A 21,727-nucleotide genomic window follows, 5' to 3' on the forward strand; every position below is an offset into this window, starting at 1 on the left:
AGAAAGTAAAATAAACCATAAACTCAGAGCTTTTTACTGGCTGATATAACAGAAGAAATGCTGCAAACAGAGGAGAAGAATAGAGGTAGAGATCTCATAAAAGAGGTGATCAGAGAAATCAATGGTAGTAAAAACAAAGGAACCTGAGCAAAACACAAATAACAACAGAAAAGTAAACAGAAGAAAAAAGAGCAAATGCTCACAATGAGTTTTTTTGGAAGCGCTCAAATGGATTTCCAGGTCATTGCGTCTGTGAGGCGGCGTGAGCATGATGAGAGATGAAGGTGAAGCCGCGAAGCTTCTTCCCTGCTGCTGAGTGCAGGAGTGACACCTCCAGACCAATGCCAGCGTCCGTGAGAGGTTTTACATCAAATGATGCTCGTACAACATCACAAGACACAAGAATAAACGTTCAGCCAGATTCGCCCATCTCTCCGTGCTGCAGCACAGATTCTTTTTCCACTAAATCATTCGACACAACTGCAGCCTTCATCATATTTTGTGTTGTGAGACAAACTCTTACAAACACAGTGTGCGGCATCAAAGCTTCATGGCTGTTGCTGGTTAGAAGCAGATACACATCACAGCAGCTTTAAACACTTTGCCTCTTGTGAAAACTCTTGTGACGTCCACACTGCCTGAAATTTTGAGGTAATTTAGCTTGAATTATACAGTATACAATGTACGTAATAGATCACAAACACGTGTTTGTAGTGAGAGTAAAAAGGGGATTTTATCCACTTGAAGAACCACCATGGAGAGATTTAAAACTGAATATTTTTATGTTTTCAACAGGTTATGTTGCATTATTTGGGAGCAGCAGGCATTGACAAAAGAAAGACTGGAAACAAAGCGTCCTCAGTGGAGGTAAAACAGGCTGCTGACCAGCTCACAGCTGAGTTTTTTAAGTAACAAACGTCTTGTCAAGCTGAAAAAAACTGCTCTGAGCTTAACCTGCTCATCAGGTCAAATCACTGCATTAAATACTAATTAACATTTAAGATCTCAAAGAGGTCTGAGGATCAGCACTGAAACTGCAGGTGCATCTGTCAACAAAAACACACAAGCAAACCAATCAATAAAAGCCTGGAGGCCTCCAGACAAACTGGAGGAAGGTGCGAGGAAGCCGGTGACACCAATCCCATCAGCTTGTGGATGGAGCTGAGAGGCATCGAGGGGCATCAGATGGAGCGACGTATGATTTCACTGTTTTCAGAATGATGAGTTCCAGGCGTGTTCTGTTTGTAAAGTTGCAAAAGCAGAGATGGTGAGTCGCCATGTTTTATCAAAGGATCTGAGAATCCCAGAGCCAAACTGCAGCCTGCAGGAGCCTTTTTCCAGAGCGCCGTTTACCACAAAACTTACACTGAATCCCAACGCTGTTCCATCCATTTCTCCTGAGGACACAGTGAGAACCAGCCAAAGAGTTGGTCAACCAGTGAGTTTATTTTTCTCATGTTTTATCTGTTGACTGTCTCCAAACAAATCTGCTGTGCGCCAGATAATGTCAGCCAGCGTTAGACTGCCAAGCGACGTCAAATCCTGACAGGGCATTTTCCATCGCTTTGGGGTGTTGACGAAGAAAGTTACAGCAAACGTTACTCAGGCCAGTTCGTCAGATAGCGAAGCTGCTGATGAGGTCGGTGTGTTTGTTTGTTGAAGCTGCAGGCGAGGGGTGGAGGGGTGGGTGAAGGTAGAGGCGAGGACTCAGATCTGCACACGCTGCATGAAAGCAAAGGTGTAGACTCACATGAAAGCCAGAGTAAGGCATGAAGGGATTTTAATCTCATGGAAAAAAACTTCTGAATCTGTAACTGTGATGAACGGAGATGGGTTACAGTCAATGAGAGGAACTTTAAATAATCCAAACCATGATCTATCTCTAACTCTAACCAAACCTTTATATCAGAAAATGCTTTTATCTTCGTAACATTGATTTGTAACAGCAGGTGTGGTCCTGTCGGTGGAGGTCTATGATTCAGTCAGCTGGTTTGTTTTCCTTCTGCATTGCAGCTCTGTCTGTACAGAAAATACCTGTGTCCTCTTTGATTGCTTAAAATGGATGCCAATACACAGCAGTACATGTTCCACGGTCACTAGTCATCTGATGTGTGCTGGTGTTGCGTAACACTGGAATATTGACCAGAAAACTGAGTTTGTGTAGCTCCCACTTAAGCTGGAACACTCAAACGTGGCCCATATCTCCACATAGCATTCCTGCCCTCCACATCTGTTTCAGCCCAATAAAATAAGGAAAGTGTGCTGTTAAGCGCTCGGTTTAATGTTTTTTCCTGCAGACTGGAAAGTCACAGAGCCGGTGCTGGAGTGCCACTGACATTTATGGTGCGATTCAGGTGGAGAGAGCCAGATAGAAAAACCTACAGTTGGACCGCACGCATAATTGAGCTTAGTCCCATCCCACATGAGATGTTCTGGTGATGGCTGACTGAGGTGTACATTGATGTATGTGTGTGTGTGTGTGTGTGTGTGTGTGTGTGTGTGTGTGTGTGTGTGTGTAGATGACTGTCAGTTTGCTGGCGCTGCAAAAACCTGTCATGTGTGTCCAGTAAATCAGAATAATTCAAATGTCTGAATCAGTTAACACACATCAGTCAGTAGGCTGCGCTGTTATCCGTGAGAGGAGAAAAAGGCAGGCTGACAGCCGTCAGCTGACCGGCTTGTTGGTTTCTCTAACAGACTGCTTTGAAAACAAGCGCCCTGGAAAGGTCTCAGATCTCAGATTATAACCTGCCAGATTTTTTAAAATCTATTCCTGACCTCATTGCGCGTGTAGTACGTACTGTAGGTGCAATTCTGATTTCATAATGATCCATCTTCACAGTAGGGATTAATGAGAGGTCCAGCACCTGATAGCATGGTGTGCTGACAACAACCTGACCCTCAACAGCAAAAACACCAAAGAGTGTGAACTTCAGGAGGATCAAAGGTCGCATCTGTATCAATGTTGAACATGTTGCTATCTGTACGTTTCTGGGTGTTCACACATCTGAGGACCTCTCTTGGACCTTCAGCACTTCAACCCTGATCAAGAAGGTTCACCAGAGTCTCCTTGGTGAGACTGAAGAAGGTCCATCTGTCTTTTCAGATTCTGATGAGCTGAACCATTGACACTACCAAGAGCATCCTTACCAACTGCATCAAAGCCTGACACGAAGCTGCTCTGTCTCTGACCAGAAAGCACTGCAGGGGTGGTGAAAAGTACTGCTCCCCACCACTGAAGCTGTGCAGCACATGTCTGTGGAGGGGACGAATTCAGAGTCCTCACCCAGTTCAAAAACACCATTCCACTGCATCACCACTGTCCTGTCCTGTTTACATCCACCCAAATCTTCTACACACCTTAAATAAACTCATTCTTACAGTTTACATGTTTTCAAAGCGACATGAGTTGACAGAGCTCCAGAGAAGTCAAATCAAATCTAAAGTAGGATTATTAAGACCATGATGTGTCTCTGTGGTATTTCAAATAGAGGAATGCAATCACTGTGGACTGCATTGTGCGCTACATTATAGTGAAATTGCTTGATAAGACTTTGTTGCAGTAAGTGTATAATAATCACAATATTAGATGTTGCTTGACTTGGACCAGCACTCATCAGTACCACCACTTTAGGTGCTCATGGTGTGATATATATACTGTATATATATGTCTGCATGATTTGTGTCCCCCAGTTACTAACTGTAGATGCTATGCAGGCTGCTGGTTTATACTGCTGGATCCATAAAAACAGCATTGTTATCCATCTATCAATCCAGTATCTATACCAGTTTAGCCTGTGCAGGATTATGGGTGGCTGAAGCCTATTCCAGCCTGCATTGGTCATTCACAGGGCTTACACATACAGACAAACAACCATTCACACCTACAGGTGATTTAGAGTCATCAGCTAACCTCACCTGTATGTCTTTGGACTGTGGGAAGGTTACCTGAGCACCCTGAGGGTGCCCACGCATACCTTTATTGCAAATTTGTGATTAAATACTGCGTGTGATATACACCTAAACTTGACTTTGATGCTGGCAACCATATCTTCAGCTATGTTTATTTTCCCCACTGGTCTGCAAAATAGTGAATATATATTTATTCATTGCTTGTTTTTTATGCTGTGACTTTTGATTGAGTATGATAAGTTTAGTTTGGTTTAGACTCCACTGTTTGTGTGCTGAGTCAGAGAAAACTACACAAACCGCTGGACCCGTGGTTTTATTTTTTGCCTTCTGTCTCCATCTAGTGGAAAAAAGTGTGTACTAAGAACTCCCTGATTGGCTTAATTTGCGATGTGCTTGTCTCTGATTGGCTGGCAAGAATCCGCCATCTTCAAAAATCTTCCGTACAGAAACACACATTGCCCAACGCTTCCGCCGAATCTTTACAGTTAATACTCGTGAAGCTAATTAAATTTCTTTTAGCACTAAGATTTTATTATTTATACAAGTGTGATTTAGGAAATACGGAAGTGGAAAAATACGTCCGATCAGTTGAAGAATATTGCAGTAAACATCGGACTGTGGTTTCTCCCCGGACGATAATAGAGAAGGGACTGGCTCGATTTATGGAGTTTCGAAGAAGTAATTTGTTGTGAGAGTTTCTCCCCGCGGCTGTTGGCACAAAATGGGTAACTTCAGAGCTTTTCTGAGCACAGCACTGGTCTTCCTGACATTCGAGTTGTGTCTGGTGTGCTGTGATATAACGGACGGAAACACAGAACATCTGAAGAGGGAGCACTCGTTAATGAAACCTTACCAAGGTAAGACGGCTCAGTTAGCACGTTAGCTAACCCGATTTTCTGTCCATCCTTCCAACTTTCGCTGCGTTGCACAAGAAATTTAGCGACATTTGCAACTTCTTGGCTAACTAATGTGATCGGCTGTGTGTTATTATGGCTCACTGTTAAAGAGCTACTTTTATAGCTAGCTGTGATATGCGCTCCCAAACACATCTAAGTTAGTAGAAGCAGTCAGGGCTGTCACATAAAAAGTTAGTGAAATTGATGCCTAGCTAAAAACACACAAGCATACTTTGGTTATACATCACACATTTACATCTCCCCCTCGTGATATTAAAAGTCAAACTTTGGTTGGCTAAAATGTTATTTTAAAGGTTTAGCTACACATTTGAACCATACAAGTGATAATGCGTGTTTCAGTTAATGTCGTACAAACGACGCACGCTGAACAGTTAACGTTAACAATGTGCACATCATGTTGCTTTGTTATAGAAACGTGAATGCGTCTTTTCTGCTGTGCCAGGCGTCAGTCGGTTTCCTTTCAATTCCGTGTTTTATGACCTTTCAGCAGAAACTTGAAACCCCCTTCATGTGTGTAATCTATTACAGTGAGCGTCAAGAAAGTAGACCAAACGTTGTCTGTGAAGGACTAGAACAAGCTTTAAGAGTCCGCCAAAGGATTTTCATACCATAAAGAATTGAATGGAATCAAGTGGATGCCCAAAATGTAGGAAAAGACACCTGAGCAGCTTGTATTTAATAATCCGCATTAAAATATAATGTACAGATTGTCTTTAGTTAGGGGCCTTCTGGCTGTTAGTACGATCCTTTAATTGCTGGTAAATTAAATGACCATACCTTTCATTTTTTTCAAGAGAAAATTAAGTTTCTGGCTAGTTTGAGTTTACCACAACTGACTGTGGCAAATTTTGGTGGAAAGTGTTTTGGAAACGCCAAAACTGGTGCAGCTCTGAAAGTTGCAGATTGTGCAAAGCAAGTTCACTGCTGCACTCAATCAGACAGTTTTGTGCAGGTGCCTGCAGCTGTTACAGCTAAGTAGGTCGAGGAGTGCACCGCAGATTGCAAGAATTTTATTTGCATGAATTATGAGACAAAATATCCGTAATTCACACTGACTAGATGTGCAACATCACATGAGCACGCTCAACAGGCCTTCAGGACACGGAAGTGTTTGCTTTCAGGGCGTGTGCAAAAAGTGCAATTGAAGGAAAATGTGTCAGGTACTCACAGGTGTTCATTCTCAAGTGAGATGTTGAGTAACTGCCTTGTTGAACATGTTTTACAGCGTGTGCCTCTGCTCATATGACAAGCTGATTTGGTCAATAACGAAAGTCAGATTAGCCAAAAGCAAACTCCATCGTTGTGATAACTTGACTTGATTTCTCTCCTCTCCGTCACAAATGCATTGGTCTGTCTGACTGTGTGTGTCTTTCATCTGTTTGTCTTGTAGGTGTTGGCAGCAGCCCTACCAGTCAGTGGGACTTCTGGGGAAGCACGTTGGTGACGAGCTCGTATGTCCGACTCACTCCAGATGAGAGAAGCAAGCAGGGATCCATCTGGAACACTGTGGTGAGGAAAGGCTGCAGACACAGCTCATACCTCCAGTCTGACTGACGGGTTCATCTGAAGCCACGTCCAGTCGTCCCAGCTCTCATGACACTTTTCAGCCTCAAACATTAGTTACGTTTAGTTGTCTCATATTGATATTTTCTGTATTTCTGTGTATGGTAGAAATTTTCACAATTACAATATATAAATATTTGTTAGCTCACAATAAGGTGAAAGATGAACGTGCAAAGCAGTAATGAAGTGTTTACTTTCTGCACCTGATAAACTCGTACTCTGACATTTGCGAAGTATCTTCAGTCTGTGGTTGTTGCTGTGCTGAAGTGTGTCTGCAGACGTGTGTTTGAGATGCAGATACTGTCAGAATGAATCGTGTGGTCTGTATTTCTCGATGCTTCCATAGAAAGTAAATCCTTTTCTGCTCTACAGCCGTGTCACCTGAAGGACTGGGAGATGCACGTGCAGTTTAAGGTTCATGGGTCAGGAAAGAAGAATCTCCACGGCGACGGCATTGCGATCTGGTACACAAAGGACAGACTGCACCCAGGTAACCTTCGCTGTTTCAGCCTCTTTCCTGCTGAGTTGCTGCTTTTGTGGAAGAAACTCCGCTTGATCTCACTTCACGTTACGTTGGTCCTTCTTGCAACAAAGTGTTGACGGTTGGCTTTACCCAAAATGCAGTGCTCACCTGTCACCAGCAGCTCCTCATCTGACAAGTACACAGTGGCTGCCCTGTTGTTTATTACCACTGCTGCCTTGTGATGTTTAAACGAAGAAAAACAACAATGAAGTCCCTGCTACTGCATCACAATCAAAGCTTTCTAGTAATACATCGGTTAAAGTGTCAGACATCATGTGCTCCAGCAAAGCAAAGTGAATCAGAAAACAGAGGCTGCTGCCTGTGACATGGATGTAAGAACAGCCACAAATCTACAGCCTAAACTACACATGATATATTTACAAAGAGCTGCTTAAAGCTTAACACTGTGAGAGTGCTTTCTCTGCTCACCTCCACGGTCACACATGTTAAACCAGTCACTTTAAGGCAGTTTGGCTCTGCTCTGACACGACCACAGTATCACAGCTCTGGTGTGTTTTCCCCTGCAGACAGGATGCCGTCCAGATGTATGTGATTATTGTGCAGCACATCTGAAATCTGCTGTACTGTGTGTGCTTTGGCTTTTCAATGGATCCCTTACCGAAAGAAAGAAAACGTCAAGTTATGAAATCACAATAAAGCCTACTGCAGGTTTCAAATACTGACACCTGATGTTGCTTTTCAGTGAAAAAAAATTAATTAAAATTAATCTTACTTTGTGCATTTGTAGCTTTTTGTATTTCCTGAACAGTATGTAAAGGTAAAGGTGATCTGAACAAAGCTCTGACTGCTGACGTGCTCCTCACTGAAAGGCTTCAAACAGCTGTTAGCGAGTGTTAACGATCACCCCTCACTTTCACTCCATCACTCAGCTTTTTTCCATCACATCCAGATGTTTGTGTTCACCATCTTCAGCTTTCTGTCATCACTGCTGACCACAGAAAAATGTCTGCATTTGTGCGCTCATGTCTCGCCTCATCTCTGCCTCCATCCTAGGCCCTGTGTTTGGAAACCAAGATCAGTTTCTTGGCCTGGCTATTTTTTTGGATACCTTCCGCAATGACCTCCATGGAATGGATGTAAGTGTGTGGTGTGTGGCTCGAGGCGATTGACCAGCTTGTTTCTTTGCAGGGCCTGTGTTTTCCAACAATGCTCTCTTCCACGGGCTGGCCGTGTTTATAGATACTTACTCTAACGATGATGCGACGGATGTGAGTGGTGGCTCAGGTTTTCCTCGTCGGCATGCTGTCTCAGTGCAAATTTATTTCTTTTTCTCCACTTTAAATTGGCATGTCGTGACTTTTTTTTAGCTCGTTTACACTTAACTGCGGTTGGTTTTGCCATTATTTTCACATTTGTTTTATAGCAAAGAAAAAGCTAATTTAATTTTCTTCAGCATGACGGTCACTGGCAGTAACATGGCTGTTTAAACGTTTTATATCATATTTCACCAGAGCTTGTCTTGTGGAAAATGCTGCTTTCACATTGGAGCTGAAAGTCTTTCAAACTAGAAGCAGAGCTACATGGTCACTCAACAATGATTCATAAAGAAGTAGTTTGGTTCAGTTACTCTATTTAGAAGCTGAATACGTACATTCTGACCAAAGTCTGTGGTATGTGGGTATGAAAAAGAGCTTTGTTCCGAATAAATATGAACAATAATAACAATACAACATCTGTTAACGACCATGTTGGAATTGATGCTAAAGAAGCCTGCAGTGTGAAGGTAGCTAAGGTGTATTGTGAGCTTCTTATATTTTAATTTTGCTTTAATTTGTCCGTAATCCTTCTTTAAGAATAAGCGCATAAAGACCTGCTTTAACATTTGTCTCTTGATTCTTTCCTTCCCGTCTCTAGCGTTCCTTCCCGTACATTTCAGCCATGGTGAACAACGGCTCAGTGAATTACGACCACGGCAAAGATGGCCGATCGTCTGAGCTAGGAGGCTGCTCGGCTGAGATCAGGAACAGAGAGCACGACACGTACCTCGCCATTCGCTACTCCAAAGGAAGACTCACTGTATGTAGAGAAACTCGTGTGTATTCTCTGAGGGACGCCACAGAGCTTCTCTTAGCTCAGTTCAATTATGTGAAGACTTCGGAGTTGTTCAGGTCCCAAACTGACTTTATGTACTGTTTAAAGATATAATCCAGACATAATCGAGTGCAGTGTAGTATGACATGGTGACAGGATATTTTAATAGTTTCTTAGCTTTGTCATACAAAAACGCTATGCTGCATCGTTTACATCCAGTCTGAATCCTGCAGGTGATGGTTGACGTGGATGACAAGAACGAGTGGAAGGAGTGCATCGACATCGGAGGCGTTCGTCTTCCTACCGGATATTTCTTTGGTGCCTCAGCAGCAACGGGAGATCTATCTGGTGGGTCAGAGCTTGAAAGCTGCTCATTAACAGTCTTCATTTTTGCTTCTGGATTCTGGAAGGTTTCAAACACGATGTCGATAAACTATTAAACCATCTTGAAATGGAAATGTGATGTTATTATCTTCCTCTGCAGAAATGAATTCCTGTCATAGCTGTACATAACATTTCAAAGCATTATATTAAAACCACTTCACTAATAGTTTCAACTCATATTATTTTCCAGATAACCATGACATCATCTCCATGAAGCTCTACCAGCTGATGGTAGAACACACCCCTGAAGAGGAGAACCTGGACTGGACCAAGATCGAGCCCAGCGTCAGCCTCCTTAAGTCTCCTAAAGGTAGATGAAAGTTACAGGAAGCTTGATTTAGAATTGCATTTCTTCCGTATCTGTATGTTGGAAAACATGATGCAAAGAAAGATGTTAAATAATGACTGAAAACCACCAGAGATTTTTATGGTTTTCAGGAGCGTGAACATTTCAGGCAGAAGCAAATAAAATCAATAACAACTGCAGAAACAGCAGAACCTCATGTTGTAGGTTGCTTTGGCACACAGCATAAAGTTAATGGTGGACTCTCACAGCCGTAAACTGTATATCAGACCCGGATAAGCCCTCAACTGCCAGGACTAAAAACATTACAGAGCAGCTTCACTGAGTGAGGAAAAGTTTGTTTATGCTGAACACTGACAGATTATTAATAACACGCATCCACTCAGCAGCCCCAAAAACGACGAAACAGGCTCTGCAGTGCTGTCTGTGGGCACCGGTGCAGCAGAGAGAGAGAGAGAGAGACAGAGAGAGAGAGGGCTGAGTTAATGATGCAACAAGCTGTTAAATGTTTCATGTGCACTCCAACAGCTCTAACAGTAAAATGTGTGTAGGCACAGATATACTCTATATATCACTGTAATGTCACTATTACTTATATAAAAAACCTCCCCCATTACTGAGCTCCACGAAAGTCCCAGAGTCAAGTACGTCCTCCTGAACCACACAGTCACAGCTTCAGTTTGTTCTGTATCCAGTTCTGGTTGAAATTTGAACTGCACACATATCTCCTTTTCTTTTTTAACTGTATTAAACAGTGTAGATGTTTCATGGTGGAAAATCTGCCAGATGTTTCGAGCAGACAGTGTGTAGACCTGACTTTCAAAGACAAATCAAATAAGGTCAGCCTTATTAGCCTGTTATTGCTTAATATTTTCACTTTCTAACAAAACTAATATTCTTTTTGTGAGACAAAAAGCTTCCCTGGAAGCAAACAAAAATACTCAGCTTGAGACTCAATACAGCAGTTGGCCAATGAAAATAAACCTGATGCCTCTTGCGTCTCAGTGATCTTCTGATAACTCTGGAGTTGCCTCCTGTAGTCCGGCCGGTGCTGCTGTCGGCTCCAGGGACGACCAGCCTGGGAGTCGGCAGGTTGGTGGTGGGAGAGAGGACAGAGAATAGAGAATATGATTCTGTAGAATGGATGAACAATAATATCTAATGTACTCCATCATAAGAAAGTTTCCAGGGACAAACCAAACAGACAGAAAGTTTGGAAGAATCATCCATAAATGAGATTCACAGAAATTCTGAACTGAACCTGAAAGTGATCGTTGTTTTTCCCTCGCAGACAACATTGACGATCCTACCGGAAACTTCCGAGGCACGCCCCTCACTGGCTGGAAGGTCTTCCTGCTGCTGTTGTGTGCTCTGCTGGGAATCGTGGTGTGCGCTGTGGTGGGAGCTGTAGTTTTCCAGAAGCGACAGGAGAGGAACAAGAGGTTTTACTGAGGAGAGAGAAGAAGAACCTTCTTGGGGAGGTGTTTGCTGTGGAATGAACTGTTTCCAGATGACAGATTGAGCACATTCAATGTGAATTTTTTTCTAGAGATTGTACAAATGTTTATATCTATGAAGCACTGCGTTGGGAGTGAATTATGGTAAATTGTGATGTTGGTAAGAAGGTGCAGAAGTAGTGGCGACCATAATCAATGCTGGTTTTGTTCTCCGTGTTTCTTTGTGTTCATGAATTGCAGGGTTAGAGTAGACTAACTGTCCTTTACAAACTTTGATCTCAGAGTTGCGTTTACACCGGCTTATTGATCAAACGGGCGTTTCCCGCCCTTTTTAGCTTCGCACTGTGCAGATGTGATGCTACAAAAATGGTGAACACAAAAGGGTCATTTGGATTTTTATTTTTGTCTTCCAGACTGTTTTACCTGATTATTTATCAGAAGAAGGTAGCTCCACTCACAGAATGGTCAGATAAAACAGCATGAAGTGACTGTGGCAGCCACCACAACCCTCCAAATTTAGGTGGAGTATTATCCTGAGTTTTACGCCAGAGGACAAAGTGCAGATTCTGTCGCTCTCACTGTGACATTTAGGAAATAAAATTTTGCTTGTTAGCAGTTTTATAGAAATGATTCAAATTTATTCAGGACATGCGACCCACACAACAGTACTGAGTACTTCTTTCTCCCAAAGTTTTTTAGTCATTTTAACCATCTCTGTTCATGCCACCCACATGTTTCTTCTGTTTATTCTGTGGGATAAGGGTTTCACTCAGTGGTTATAGTGAAGTTGAGACACTTCCATCAGTTTACCTCTCAATTAACCATTTGGTCGAGAGAATGCCAGAAAGTTTTGAAAAATGGCCGTCACAATTTCCCAAAAGCTTGTTTGTTTTGTCCAATTAACAAATTGACACCCAAGAATGAGAGAAGAAGCTGGAACCAGAGGACTGTTAGCATTTTTGCTTGATAGAAGATGTAATGCTAAACTCACCATCAATGAGGTTTTACTTACATTTTCTGCCCATCAAGTAATTGATGAATCAACTGATGTTACCAACGTCATAAAAATGTAATACACTTATGAAATAAAACATTAACAATCAGGGAAAACTGGGTGGTTTACCACCTTTGCTGAACCTTTAACCCTCCACATTTTGATTAATTGAACAGACAAGTATGACGACACAAAAGAAGTTGTAGCTAGAGAAACAAACTGATCTGATAAAGCTGCGATTGCCACTTAAATCATTATCTCTATCTCCGTAAAGCACAACGGCGTGACCATACAGACCGAGTCTGGTATACAAACAGCGTCTCCATACATATAACGGGATAAGGCCACTTGAATAGAGTTTAGTAGACAAGTTGATGGATCTTGAAAACTGAACAACCTCGATTGTTTACGCTGAAATGTTTTTTTTCCTTCTTTCCTTGTAGGGTCTTTTGAGCAGCTTTTTATCCAGAATATGCCTTTGTTAATGTTCAAAGTGAAAATGCTAAATTGTGGTTAAAAACTTGATTCAGTTAAATTCTTCAGTGTAATGAATAGGATCATTAACTGCGGCATAAAACAGCTGTGATTAATAAATACATGCAGTGTTAATTATGAAGCCCTTTCAAACTTACAGACTTCATGGACTTAAAGGAACCTTGAAGTCCTTGAATGGATTGTTTGAAGGCACGTTCACAATGGCAGTCCTGTCTTCTCAATATCACATTTCTTTGTTGTTGGTTTTATTTCAGCTTTCATTTCCATAATGTTCCCGTTTGGTTCTGTCCTCACATTGATAAACAACATTTAGCGAAAATGCTAAAGTAAAGTTAAGGACTCGATGACATGTACTTCATCTCTGAAATACAGGTTGTCCTTTTTTTTTTTCCTGTGTTCTTGAAACCGCTGTGTAATTGTTTCTGCTGCATTAAGTCAGTTTTGTGATGAGACTTGAAACAGCTCCTCTCATCAGAAATAATGTATTAAAATGAAAAAGAAACAGTTTGACTGAGAAATGTGGTGAATTGACACATTTTAACCATTTAAATAAACTGGATTCTCAGGAAATACCCCCAGGTATTCATGCAATACATGTAAGTTCTTTTAAATGTCAGAGAAGACTATAAATTGTGGAGATACATAAAAGCTTACTCTAAACACTGTTGTATATAACCTATAGAAGATATATGATTTAAATGTGATTTTTTTAGACAGGAAAAACTTTGAAATCACAAAGGCAAGCTGTAACAGATAAAAGTGTCACTGTCACTACAAACTGATACTGAGGATTATTTCATATCATCATAAAAATACTTAAATATCGTAAGGCCTTGTGTGCCCCCTTGAGTAGTTTAGTCAGTATTTGTATATTTCATAATATCATCTTAATGTTGGAGCTGTTGAGTAGTTTAGTCAGTATTGGTGTCATATTTCATAAGATCATCACATGATTTATGTGTAAAATTATCTGCAGTGTAGCTGTCATCTAAATGTGAAGTAAAGAGAACATACAGTTTTTCCTCTGAAATACTCCACTATAGTAAAACCATGCTGTATAAATTATATCAATTCAAAGTAACAGTCATGTACATAGTTACATTTCACCAGTGGTAGAAGTAAGTATGTTTACTCAAGTAAACATACTTATGTTCAAATCCAAGCAAGTTAGCTAGCTAACTAAAGCTAATAAGTTCTGCAACAACTTGTCATTTTAGCAGAATTGACAGTCACTCATTGGTCTGGTGATAGAAAGAAACTGCTGTTGTATACTTCTGCCTGAAACCAAGGATTGCTATGTCAGGTGGGAGGTGGTATTATATTATATTATATTATATTATATTATATTATATTATATTATATTATAAATAACCACAGACTGACCACTGTAACCACTGTAAAAGGAATATTTTCCGTTGGCAATGGCGGGCAACGGTAGCTAAGGGAGGCGGGGCCGATGCCCCTCCCAGTTCAACGCCTCACCGTTCATTAGCATTAGCAATTAGCATTAGCGTTCATTCTTCGTTAGCTACGCACCAGACTTTTCACAGAGCATTTCATAAGCGAGCTAGCTTGCCCGCAGTCTGGTGTGTCGCTTCAGGGAGGCCCCGTGAAGGAAATGATTGTGTTTGTGCAGGTCACAGTTGTTCGTCATGTCACCACCTGAAGGCTTCAGATGTCATTTCAAGCGGGAGTTTGTCGCTCTGCCGTCGGCAGTTTGCAGGACCACTGCTTCGCTTGGTAAGTGTTGTGTCGATGTTTGCTAACATGCTAATTACAAGCTAATTTGTTGTGTCGTTATTGTTTGGCTTTATTGTCTGGCTGTTGTTCTTGGCTGGTGTTTGGCTAGTGCGCGCTAGCTATGTTCAGTTGGACCGTTTGTGTTGCTCTTAATTGTGAATTTATTTCTGAATATTGACTGGTTGCTGGTTGTTTGGATTGTGGTTCATTCATGCCAATGAGTAACTTGATGGTGAAATATAAGTTCTTGTCTTTGAGCAATGTGTTGTTTACTCTAACTAGCCGTGTAGCTCAAGGTGACGGGTTTGAGGTATGTAAATATGACCGCTGTCTTGCTCATAGTGTTCAGATATTTGTGTTCATGGGAAGCTAAAAAAACAAAAAACTGCGTTTATTTCTCAACTTGATTTACAAATCTCTATCGATTACATCCAACCTGCAGAGCTCAGGCTCTTAGTCTTGGATTTTTTTTTAGTTTAATGTGCTTATGTTACTAATTACCTGCTGTGGTGCTGATGTGCCCTTACCTGTTCCTGTGAATCGGGTGGATTGCTTGGATTGGATTTATCCACCTCACTTCATTCCTCTTTGAAAATGTGCTTTCATTCTTTGTATTCAACAGCTCCACATGCGTTGGTTCACTAACAAGCTGCTAAAGGGAAAGTATTGTTATGCAGGTTTCATTGCTTCATTTCAAAATGTCTTTAATTATAAAACCTCAACATGATTGCTGCGGATAATAGGTCCTGGTTTTGGTATTTTGGGGATGATGTCTTACATTGACCCCAGCCTAATAGCATATGTAATGGTCTTTATACATTTCAATATAGTATAACAGTATTCCCTCGACATTTGTGTCACATGTGTCCATCTAATGTAGAAACATGCAGCATTTAAGTCAAATTCAGGTTGTGAATCATGTTATGAGTCATTTAACCACAAGATGGTGATATAGTATTGATTTTCATCCTCTGCCTGAGTAGGCCAATAAAGCAGCTGTGTGTGTGTGTGTGTGTGTGTGTGTGTGTGTGTGTGTGTGTGTGTGTGTGTGTGTCCTGTCTGATATAAAATAGGCCACTCATCATTTTCTTGAGAAAATATAAATAAATAAATATAAAGAACTAACAATAACAAAGGTGCAGTACATGTGATCGTTATTATGTTCGTTATGTTGCACATAATGTCCCGTTATTGCACGAGGGAGAGACTAAACGAGCGGAGCAGAACAGAGTTGAAATGAGGGCTGGAGCCCCCTCAGCACCACGAGCCTCTGCTGCCCGTCCCTCGACATGAGCGGACGAGTTGGAAAGTTTGATTGCCTCAGTAAGAGGTTTCCCTGTGATATTCTGTGGTGCATAGAGGCGGTAACAAATTACCAGCATGCAGCAGATGTTGATTTTTACCTTGGTAATTATAGGGGGAACACTTGAGGTTGAAAATTATATATTTTCCAAAACATCTGTCAGAATTGCATTATAAATGTATGTTTTCAGCCTGCATTAGCCTGCTCTCTCTCTCTCTCTCTCTCTCTCTCTCTCTCTCTCTCTCTCTCTCTCTCTCTCTCTCTCTCTTTCACACACACACACACACAGAGTCTAAAGATCCTCTGCTGACCCCCAGGACTGTGTCTCTCAGATCATGTGAAAATCTGCCTTCTATCAGTGTCCTCCATCACTTTCAACACGACACTGAAAGAGTATTCATGCACTGCATTGAATTTTCATTACCCTGCACGGTGTGGCCACCCACAGGCACCCACCCACACACCCACCCACACACCCACCCACACACACACACACACACACACACACACACCCACACACACACACACACACACACACACACACACACACACACACACACACACACACACACACACACACACACACACACACAGACTATCAATCCAGCCCACCATTCTTTGGTTGAATAGGTGTTCTTCTGTGTGTGAGTGTGTGTATGTGTATGTGGAGGGTGTGTATCTGTGTGTGTTTGTGAGACGGGGGCAGTGCTTTAAACAGCCCACGGTGTATAGTTCCACTTCCACACCTTCAAGCTGTGATTGACTGGAAACCTGACTGACAGAGTGAGCTGTTGCCTTCGGGCTGATGGCCTACATCTAAGAAAACATTCCCACCTGGGACTGAATGACATGTTAGTCACAGCACACGGTGGAGACATGTTAGATTCAGGGCTGTAACTAAAGATTATTTCAACGATTTAATCATCTATCGAGACTTTTTTAATCAATCATCATTTTATACAACATGCCATTAAAGATATTGTTTGTTTTTATTAAAAAACAAATCACACAAGGACAGATTCCAAGTCCCCCAAGTGTCGTCTTCCAGTTGCCTATATTGCTTGAACGACAGTTTAATAAGCTTTTATGAGCCTAATGTATGACATCGTGATATGTTTTCTTTAGGCTAGTAATCGATTTATTGCCAAAAAGATGATTTAGTTGACTCTAGGTTGTAGATGGTTTGTTGAATAAACCAGCTAATGGAAGTGCTCTGAGATATCATGACACACTGCAGAGGTAGGACAGCTGATGCTGGGGGGTAGCATCAGTGGAGAGAGTCTGATTTGCATTTTGAAAGCTTTCACTGTGTCATTTTAGTTGCTCAACAATAGACCACTCACATGTGCTAATTTCCAACTGGGACATCTTTTCAAAAACGATGGCTGTCACTGCTGCTTGTTGCTTAGATGCACGTCATATCATGTCATAGGTGGTATTACATCTGGTGTCAGTTATTAGTCTTTCTGTTCTTACAAGGAGCTCCTGCTTTTCTTCCAGCAGGCAGCTATCTGATGGAGGCAAAAGTCTTAGCAGCAGCTGATGAGAAAAGAAGTCCACAGCGACCCTGCTCTTTGCAAGTTTTTATGCAAAACACAAATGCATATGGGCCCACCATCCAAAGCAGGAATGACCCCAATAAGCGACTTCATCAGGTTCCTGTGCAACCTTGTGTATTACAAATTTGGCAGAGAAGATGTGGCCTGTCTTATCTGAACAATTTTTCTGTGCAGGCAGAGAAATCATTTCTCAAGGTTTCGGCCACCTTCTCCACTCTGGCCGACCCGTGGCTGCACAAGTACTCTAATCAATTTGCACATTATTAAGATGGACACTTGCTTACAACCAGTAGTTATATGGCAGGTGAAAAACAGCCCCATATTATAAGATATCAACAGTTTCCCTCCTTTGGTCATTTTATGACCATTCCTTACAAAATTCAACCATGATATACAACTAAATGTATGTAGGTAAACAAGGCAATAATGCTGTTTTTGTAGATGTTGATCCAAGAGCATAAGCAAACACAATATATGAATAATCTCTGAATTAAAGTGTGCAATACATTCAGTGAACAAGATAAAAAAAATGTATGTGCATTGGTTCTTCTGCTTCAGCTCAGGAGATCAGCGAGCTGCCAACTGTGATGCGAGGTTACTCACAGCGATGCACAGTTGGCATGGATCTGTTCTCACCTATCTGTGGATTCACACAGGTGATGCATACAGATCTCCAGCCAGATCTGTTTTGAGCATTGCTGTTGTTCCTTGTCGAGTGAAGGTGTCGCATCATGTAAAGGAATGGCAAGGTATTGGCTCACAGCTGATGAAGCCATCCTGTTGATGCAACCAGAGGCACCACACAGCGGGTTATTAGCATTAGGATCATGATTGTGATTACTAGTAGAGCTATGATTCTGACCAGATATTGCATCAGCAAGCCCTTCGTGGCTCATCTCTGACTCTAGTCATGTTATTAAGGCCTTCTTAAATGGACTTACCAGCCACATCATTGTCTGGAATGCAGGTACAGCATAAAGTCCAAGTGCACACACCCTGAGCAGCAGCCATCTGATCTAATACCTATCTTTTTTTTAGAGTGACTAATCTGAGAGCTGTTAACATTCTCATGACAACGTCTATAATCATAATGAAATGTTAATGAAAGTCAGGAAATAATATCGCGTCACTTCAACTTCACCTTTAACGTATCCTAAACAAATAGATGGAAAAGGGCTTTGGGAGAATTTGAAGCCCACTCAATGGGTTCAGTTGTGACAGACAATTATGCAAATTTAAGCAATGAAAATGCTGATTTTCCAAAAAAGGAAACAAATCAGTTGTTTATTTTAACAGATCTGTCTTATTTTTGTATGTTCACAGTTGCTCTTTATTAGAAGCAAAAGTATATCTTATTTGATTAATCGATGGAATAATCGGTAGAATAGTCAGTTACTAAAATAATCGAGAGCTGCAGCTCTACTCTTAACTCATTCATTTGTACATAATTCAGTTAATGAACATTACTTTACTGAACTGTATGGCAACCATCTGGGATACTGTTCCATCAACTTAGGATGCCAGGGATGCTCCTCAGGTGATGCACTTTCTTGCAGTGTGTTGCATAGATCCATGTGGTTTTCTCTGCCATCTTGATTGCACTGACTGCGCTTGATATGGTTTGCTCCACTTAGGGGTCCTCCAGTGTCTTCTTTTGCAGTCTTTGGTCACCATCCAGTCCCCAGGTCAGAGTGAGTGCAGCTGTCCCTGTAATGGCTTTGGCAAAGCAGCTTTAACCTGCTTTATGAACATCAGTAAGATGTTTGGGTAGAGAGACACTATAGTTCAATATCATGCATGATTTCATCCAGTTGAGTTTCATTTCCTATTTTACAGTCTGTTACCACAGCCTTCATAGGCATGCCCATGAGTATTTCACAAGGGGTTAACCCACTTTTCCTTGCTGTAGCCCTCCTGCTCAGCAGAACGAGAGGCAGAGCTCTTACCCATGGAAACCCAGTTTCATCGCATGTTTTCCTCAGTTTGCTCTTTAAAGTGCATTTCTCTCTCTCTACTGCACCTGCATCTGTGGATGATAAATGCGTTGAGTTTTTAAGTCAGTCAAGTCAATACTGTAATATTCCCCATTTGCCTGAACACATAGTTTGACAAAATGTGCTCCATTATCAGGATGTTTTCTGTGGAACTTCTTGATCAGTGTCTTGGCCACCGCTGCTGCGTCTGCTTCATCTGCTGCAAAGATTTCCAACCATTTAGAAAACCCATCAACAATGAACAAGCAGTTTTTTTTTTCCTTCACGAGAAGTTCAAAAAAATCCATCATTAAATGTTCAAATGGCATCTGAGGTGTTGGATGAGCAGACAAAAAGCCACCAGTGGTCTGCCTGCATTGTTATGCATACAAATGAGACATGATGAGCAAAATTTTGTGAAATTTATGAAACCCTTTGTGAATTAATACTCCCTGGCTAACTGCACCATTCCCTCATTTGACATGTGATCCCGTCCATGTGTCAGCATTGCTAGAAACGAAAGCTTTGGCTGATCGGGGACCTGGCAAGTGTCCAGATTCAAGAACATCAGTTTGTGAGACGATTGCATAGCACATATGAATTTGTCCCGTTGTTGCCATCCACAAAAAGTAGAAAACGTGAATTTGACAGTTTGGTGTCAGAGAAGTCTGGCCTTGGGCTGCACACCTGTGCAATCACTGCGATGCAATCATGTTCTCCGTCATCTTCTGTTAGCAACAGAGTGGCAGGATTCAAAATACAACGTTGTTATACTGACATTGGACATTAACAGTAAAACATTGCTGTAATGAAGCTGTCATGCTTGTTCAAGCAGCACTGAAGCGAAAGCAGGAGGAACAAGAAGACTGAGCTGTTGGTTTTGTGCAAGAGGACGGGATGCTATAACAGCCATGGATCAAGTTCAGAGGAGGGGTACGGCACACGTCTCACTTTACCCCCATTTGTCTGTGTTTTTTGGACTTTTGAAATAACCTGAATATAACAGATTTCAAGTCTACCTCAGTTTCTGCTATGTATCCAAAACACTGCACATATTTGAAAACATTTTACTCACCAGAAGGTGAATCAGCTTGTGAACTTTCTGCACTAAACCTGCAGAAAAAAAGTTCTCAGGTTTCTCTCTGTTTACGTTTTTACACTTTTTTTACATTTATTATTTGAGTGTTTTCCATGGTTGTATTGACATTTCCTTTCTGCCTTGATAGCTGAGGGCATTATAATTAGAGGAAGGTTAAATTTAAAATAAAAATGTTTAAATTAAATGTATTTTTTCTCCTGGTCCTTATTTTAAATAAGTAATAAAAAATATCAATAATTTTCGATATCGACCAATATAAAATACTTATATCGCAATAGAGTTTTCAGCCATATCGCCCATCCCTAGTTCAGGGCATTGTCTGTGGCGACAGCTACAGCTGCTTCATGGGAGATGTCACATTCATCCAGCATGCTGCAGATGCTTTCTGCAGTACTGACAGCTGTGTGGCTTCCTCTCAGCTCCTTAGTACACTGAATATATTTGTCATGTTCCCATGAGTTTGAGCTCTGACTCTCACATATGTTTGTGTGGCCGGCATTGTCCATCTTTCTGTCCGTTAGCATTTTCTTTTATGTTGTCCGGCGTGGTGTCAAGCAGTTGTACTGTGTGTGTTGAGATTGTGGTGCAACTGTGAATTTTACATGGTGGCTTCAGTTCCATCATGAGATCTTGAAACTCCTCTTCACAAACAGCTCCAAAGAGATGCATATCCTTAGAATTGATATCTTATTGGTGATGGCAGTTTTTGTGAGCTTCTGGCAAGGGGCCTGCTGAAATTGAGTGTGGTAGACAGTCAGGGTTCTCCACTTGACGTCACTCTGCTCGTTTGTGATGCCTCCACTGCCTCCCTCGAGTAGCAAGGTAGCAGATTTGCAGATTTGTTGTCATTGTAGAGAAAGACAGCTGCTTTGTACCACGTCTAAAGACAGCCTTATCTTTGATGGTCACTGTTACTTTGCCATCTACCGTGTAGAACCAAAAATACTTCCGCACACTGCTCCTCAGATGCTTCGGTGTTGTGATTGCCTGCTCAGGACGGCATTGCTTGCTACATCCTCCATTTTTATAACACACAATACAACATTACTAGCATGGTTTACTGATAAGTCAATAGGGCGATAAAACTGCTCCATACGGTCTGTTGTGCTTATAGGCTGTAATTTGAATTCAAAGGTCATTACAGTTTGAATGGCAACTGTGTGTTTGAACCTCTAACAAAAAGTGATGGACCTCCCGCCTAGTTAATTTTATTTGTCCTGTACTCTCAAGATATATCTTACTTGAAGGCAAAAAGCTTTATGGTCTGTAAAAAATAAGAAATTCATTCTGTGTCCTTGAAGGAAAAGGAAAAATCCTCCCAGAGTCAGTGCTTTGTTAGTAAATGGATTCATAGTTCACTGGATGTCACTGTACAGAGAGTACTGACAGTGCTGGGTGAATGTCAGTGTCTTACAGCTCTGATTTGATTAAACTTTGTGTAACATACTAAAA

The 21,727-nt window shown here is 41.4% G+C and overlaps 1 protein-coding gene across 2 annotated transcripts; it reads left to right on the plus strand.

The window, feature by feature from the left end:
* The first annotated feature begins 4,546 nt into the window (after window positions 1–4,546).
* Window positions 4,547–13,108, plus strand: lman2 (lectin, mannose-binding 2). Of its 2 annotated transcripts, none has more exons than XM_070962992.1 (8): window positions 4,547–4,769; window positions 6,220–6,338; window positions 6,765–6,882; window positions 7,930–8,012; window positions 8,791–8,952; window positions 9,201–9,315; window positions 9,542–9,661; window positions 10,947–13,108. In XM_070962992.1, exons 1-8 carry the CDS (start codon window positions 4,634–4,636, stop codon window positions 11,105–11,107), a joined length of 1,014 nt encoding a protein of 337 aa, XP_070819093.1. In that variant the 5' UTR covers window positions 4,547–4,633; the 3' UTR covers window positions 11,108–13,108. The 2 variants fall into 2 exon arrangements, with proteins under 2 accessions (XP_070819093.1, XP_070819094.1); XM_070962993.1 differs by lacking the exon at window positions 7,930–8,012 and adding an exon at window positions 8,065–8,144.
* Window positions 13,109–21,727: the final 8,619 nt, after the last annotated feature.

Source organism: Chaetodon trifascialis, chromosome 5 (genome assembly GCF_039877785.1).
Source record: "Chaetodon trifascialis isolate fChaTrf1 chromosome 5, fChaTrf1.hap1, whole genome shotgun sequence".
NCBI classification, from domain to species: Eukaryota; Metazoa; Chordata; class Actinopteri; order Chaetodontiformes; family Chaetodontidae; genus Chaetodon; species Chaetodon trifascialis.

What these genes read in the sequence shown, in the direction of transcription:
- lman2 (XM_070962992.1), top strand. Translation starts at nt 4,634, where the DNA reads ATGGGTAACTTCAGAGCTTTTCTGAGCACAGCACTGGTCTTCCTGACA. An exon ending in ATGACCTCCATGGAATGGAT is followed by an intron (nt 8,013 to 8,790) that starts GTAAGTGTGTGG and finishes TCCCGTCTCTAG; the next exon opens with CGTTCCTTCCCGTACATTTC. An exon ending in ACTCCAAAGGAAGACTCACT is followed by an intron (nt 8,953 to 9,200) that starts GTATGTAGAGAA and finishes TGAATCCTGCAG; the next exon opens with GTGATGGTTGACGTGGATGA.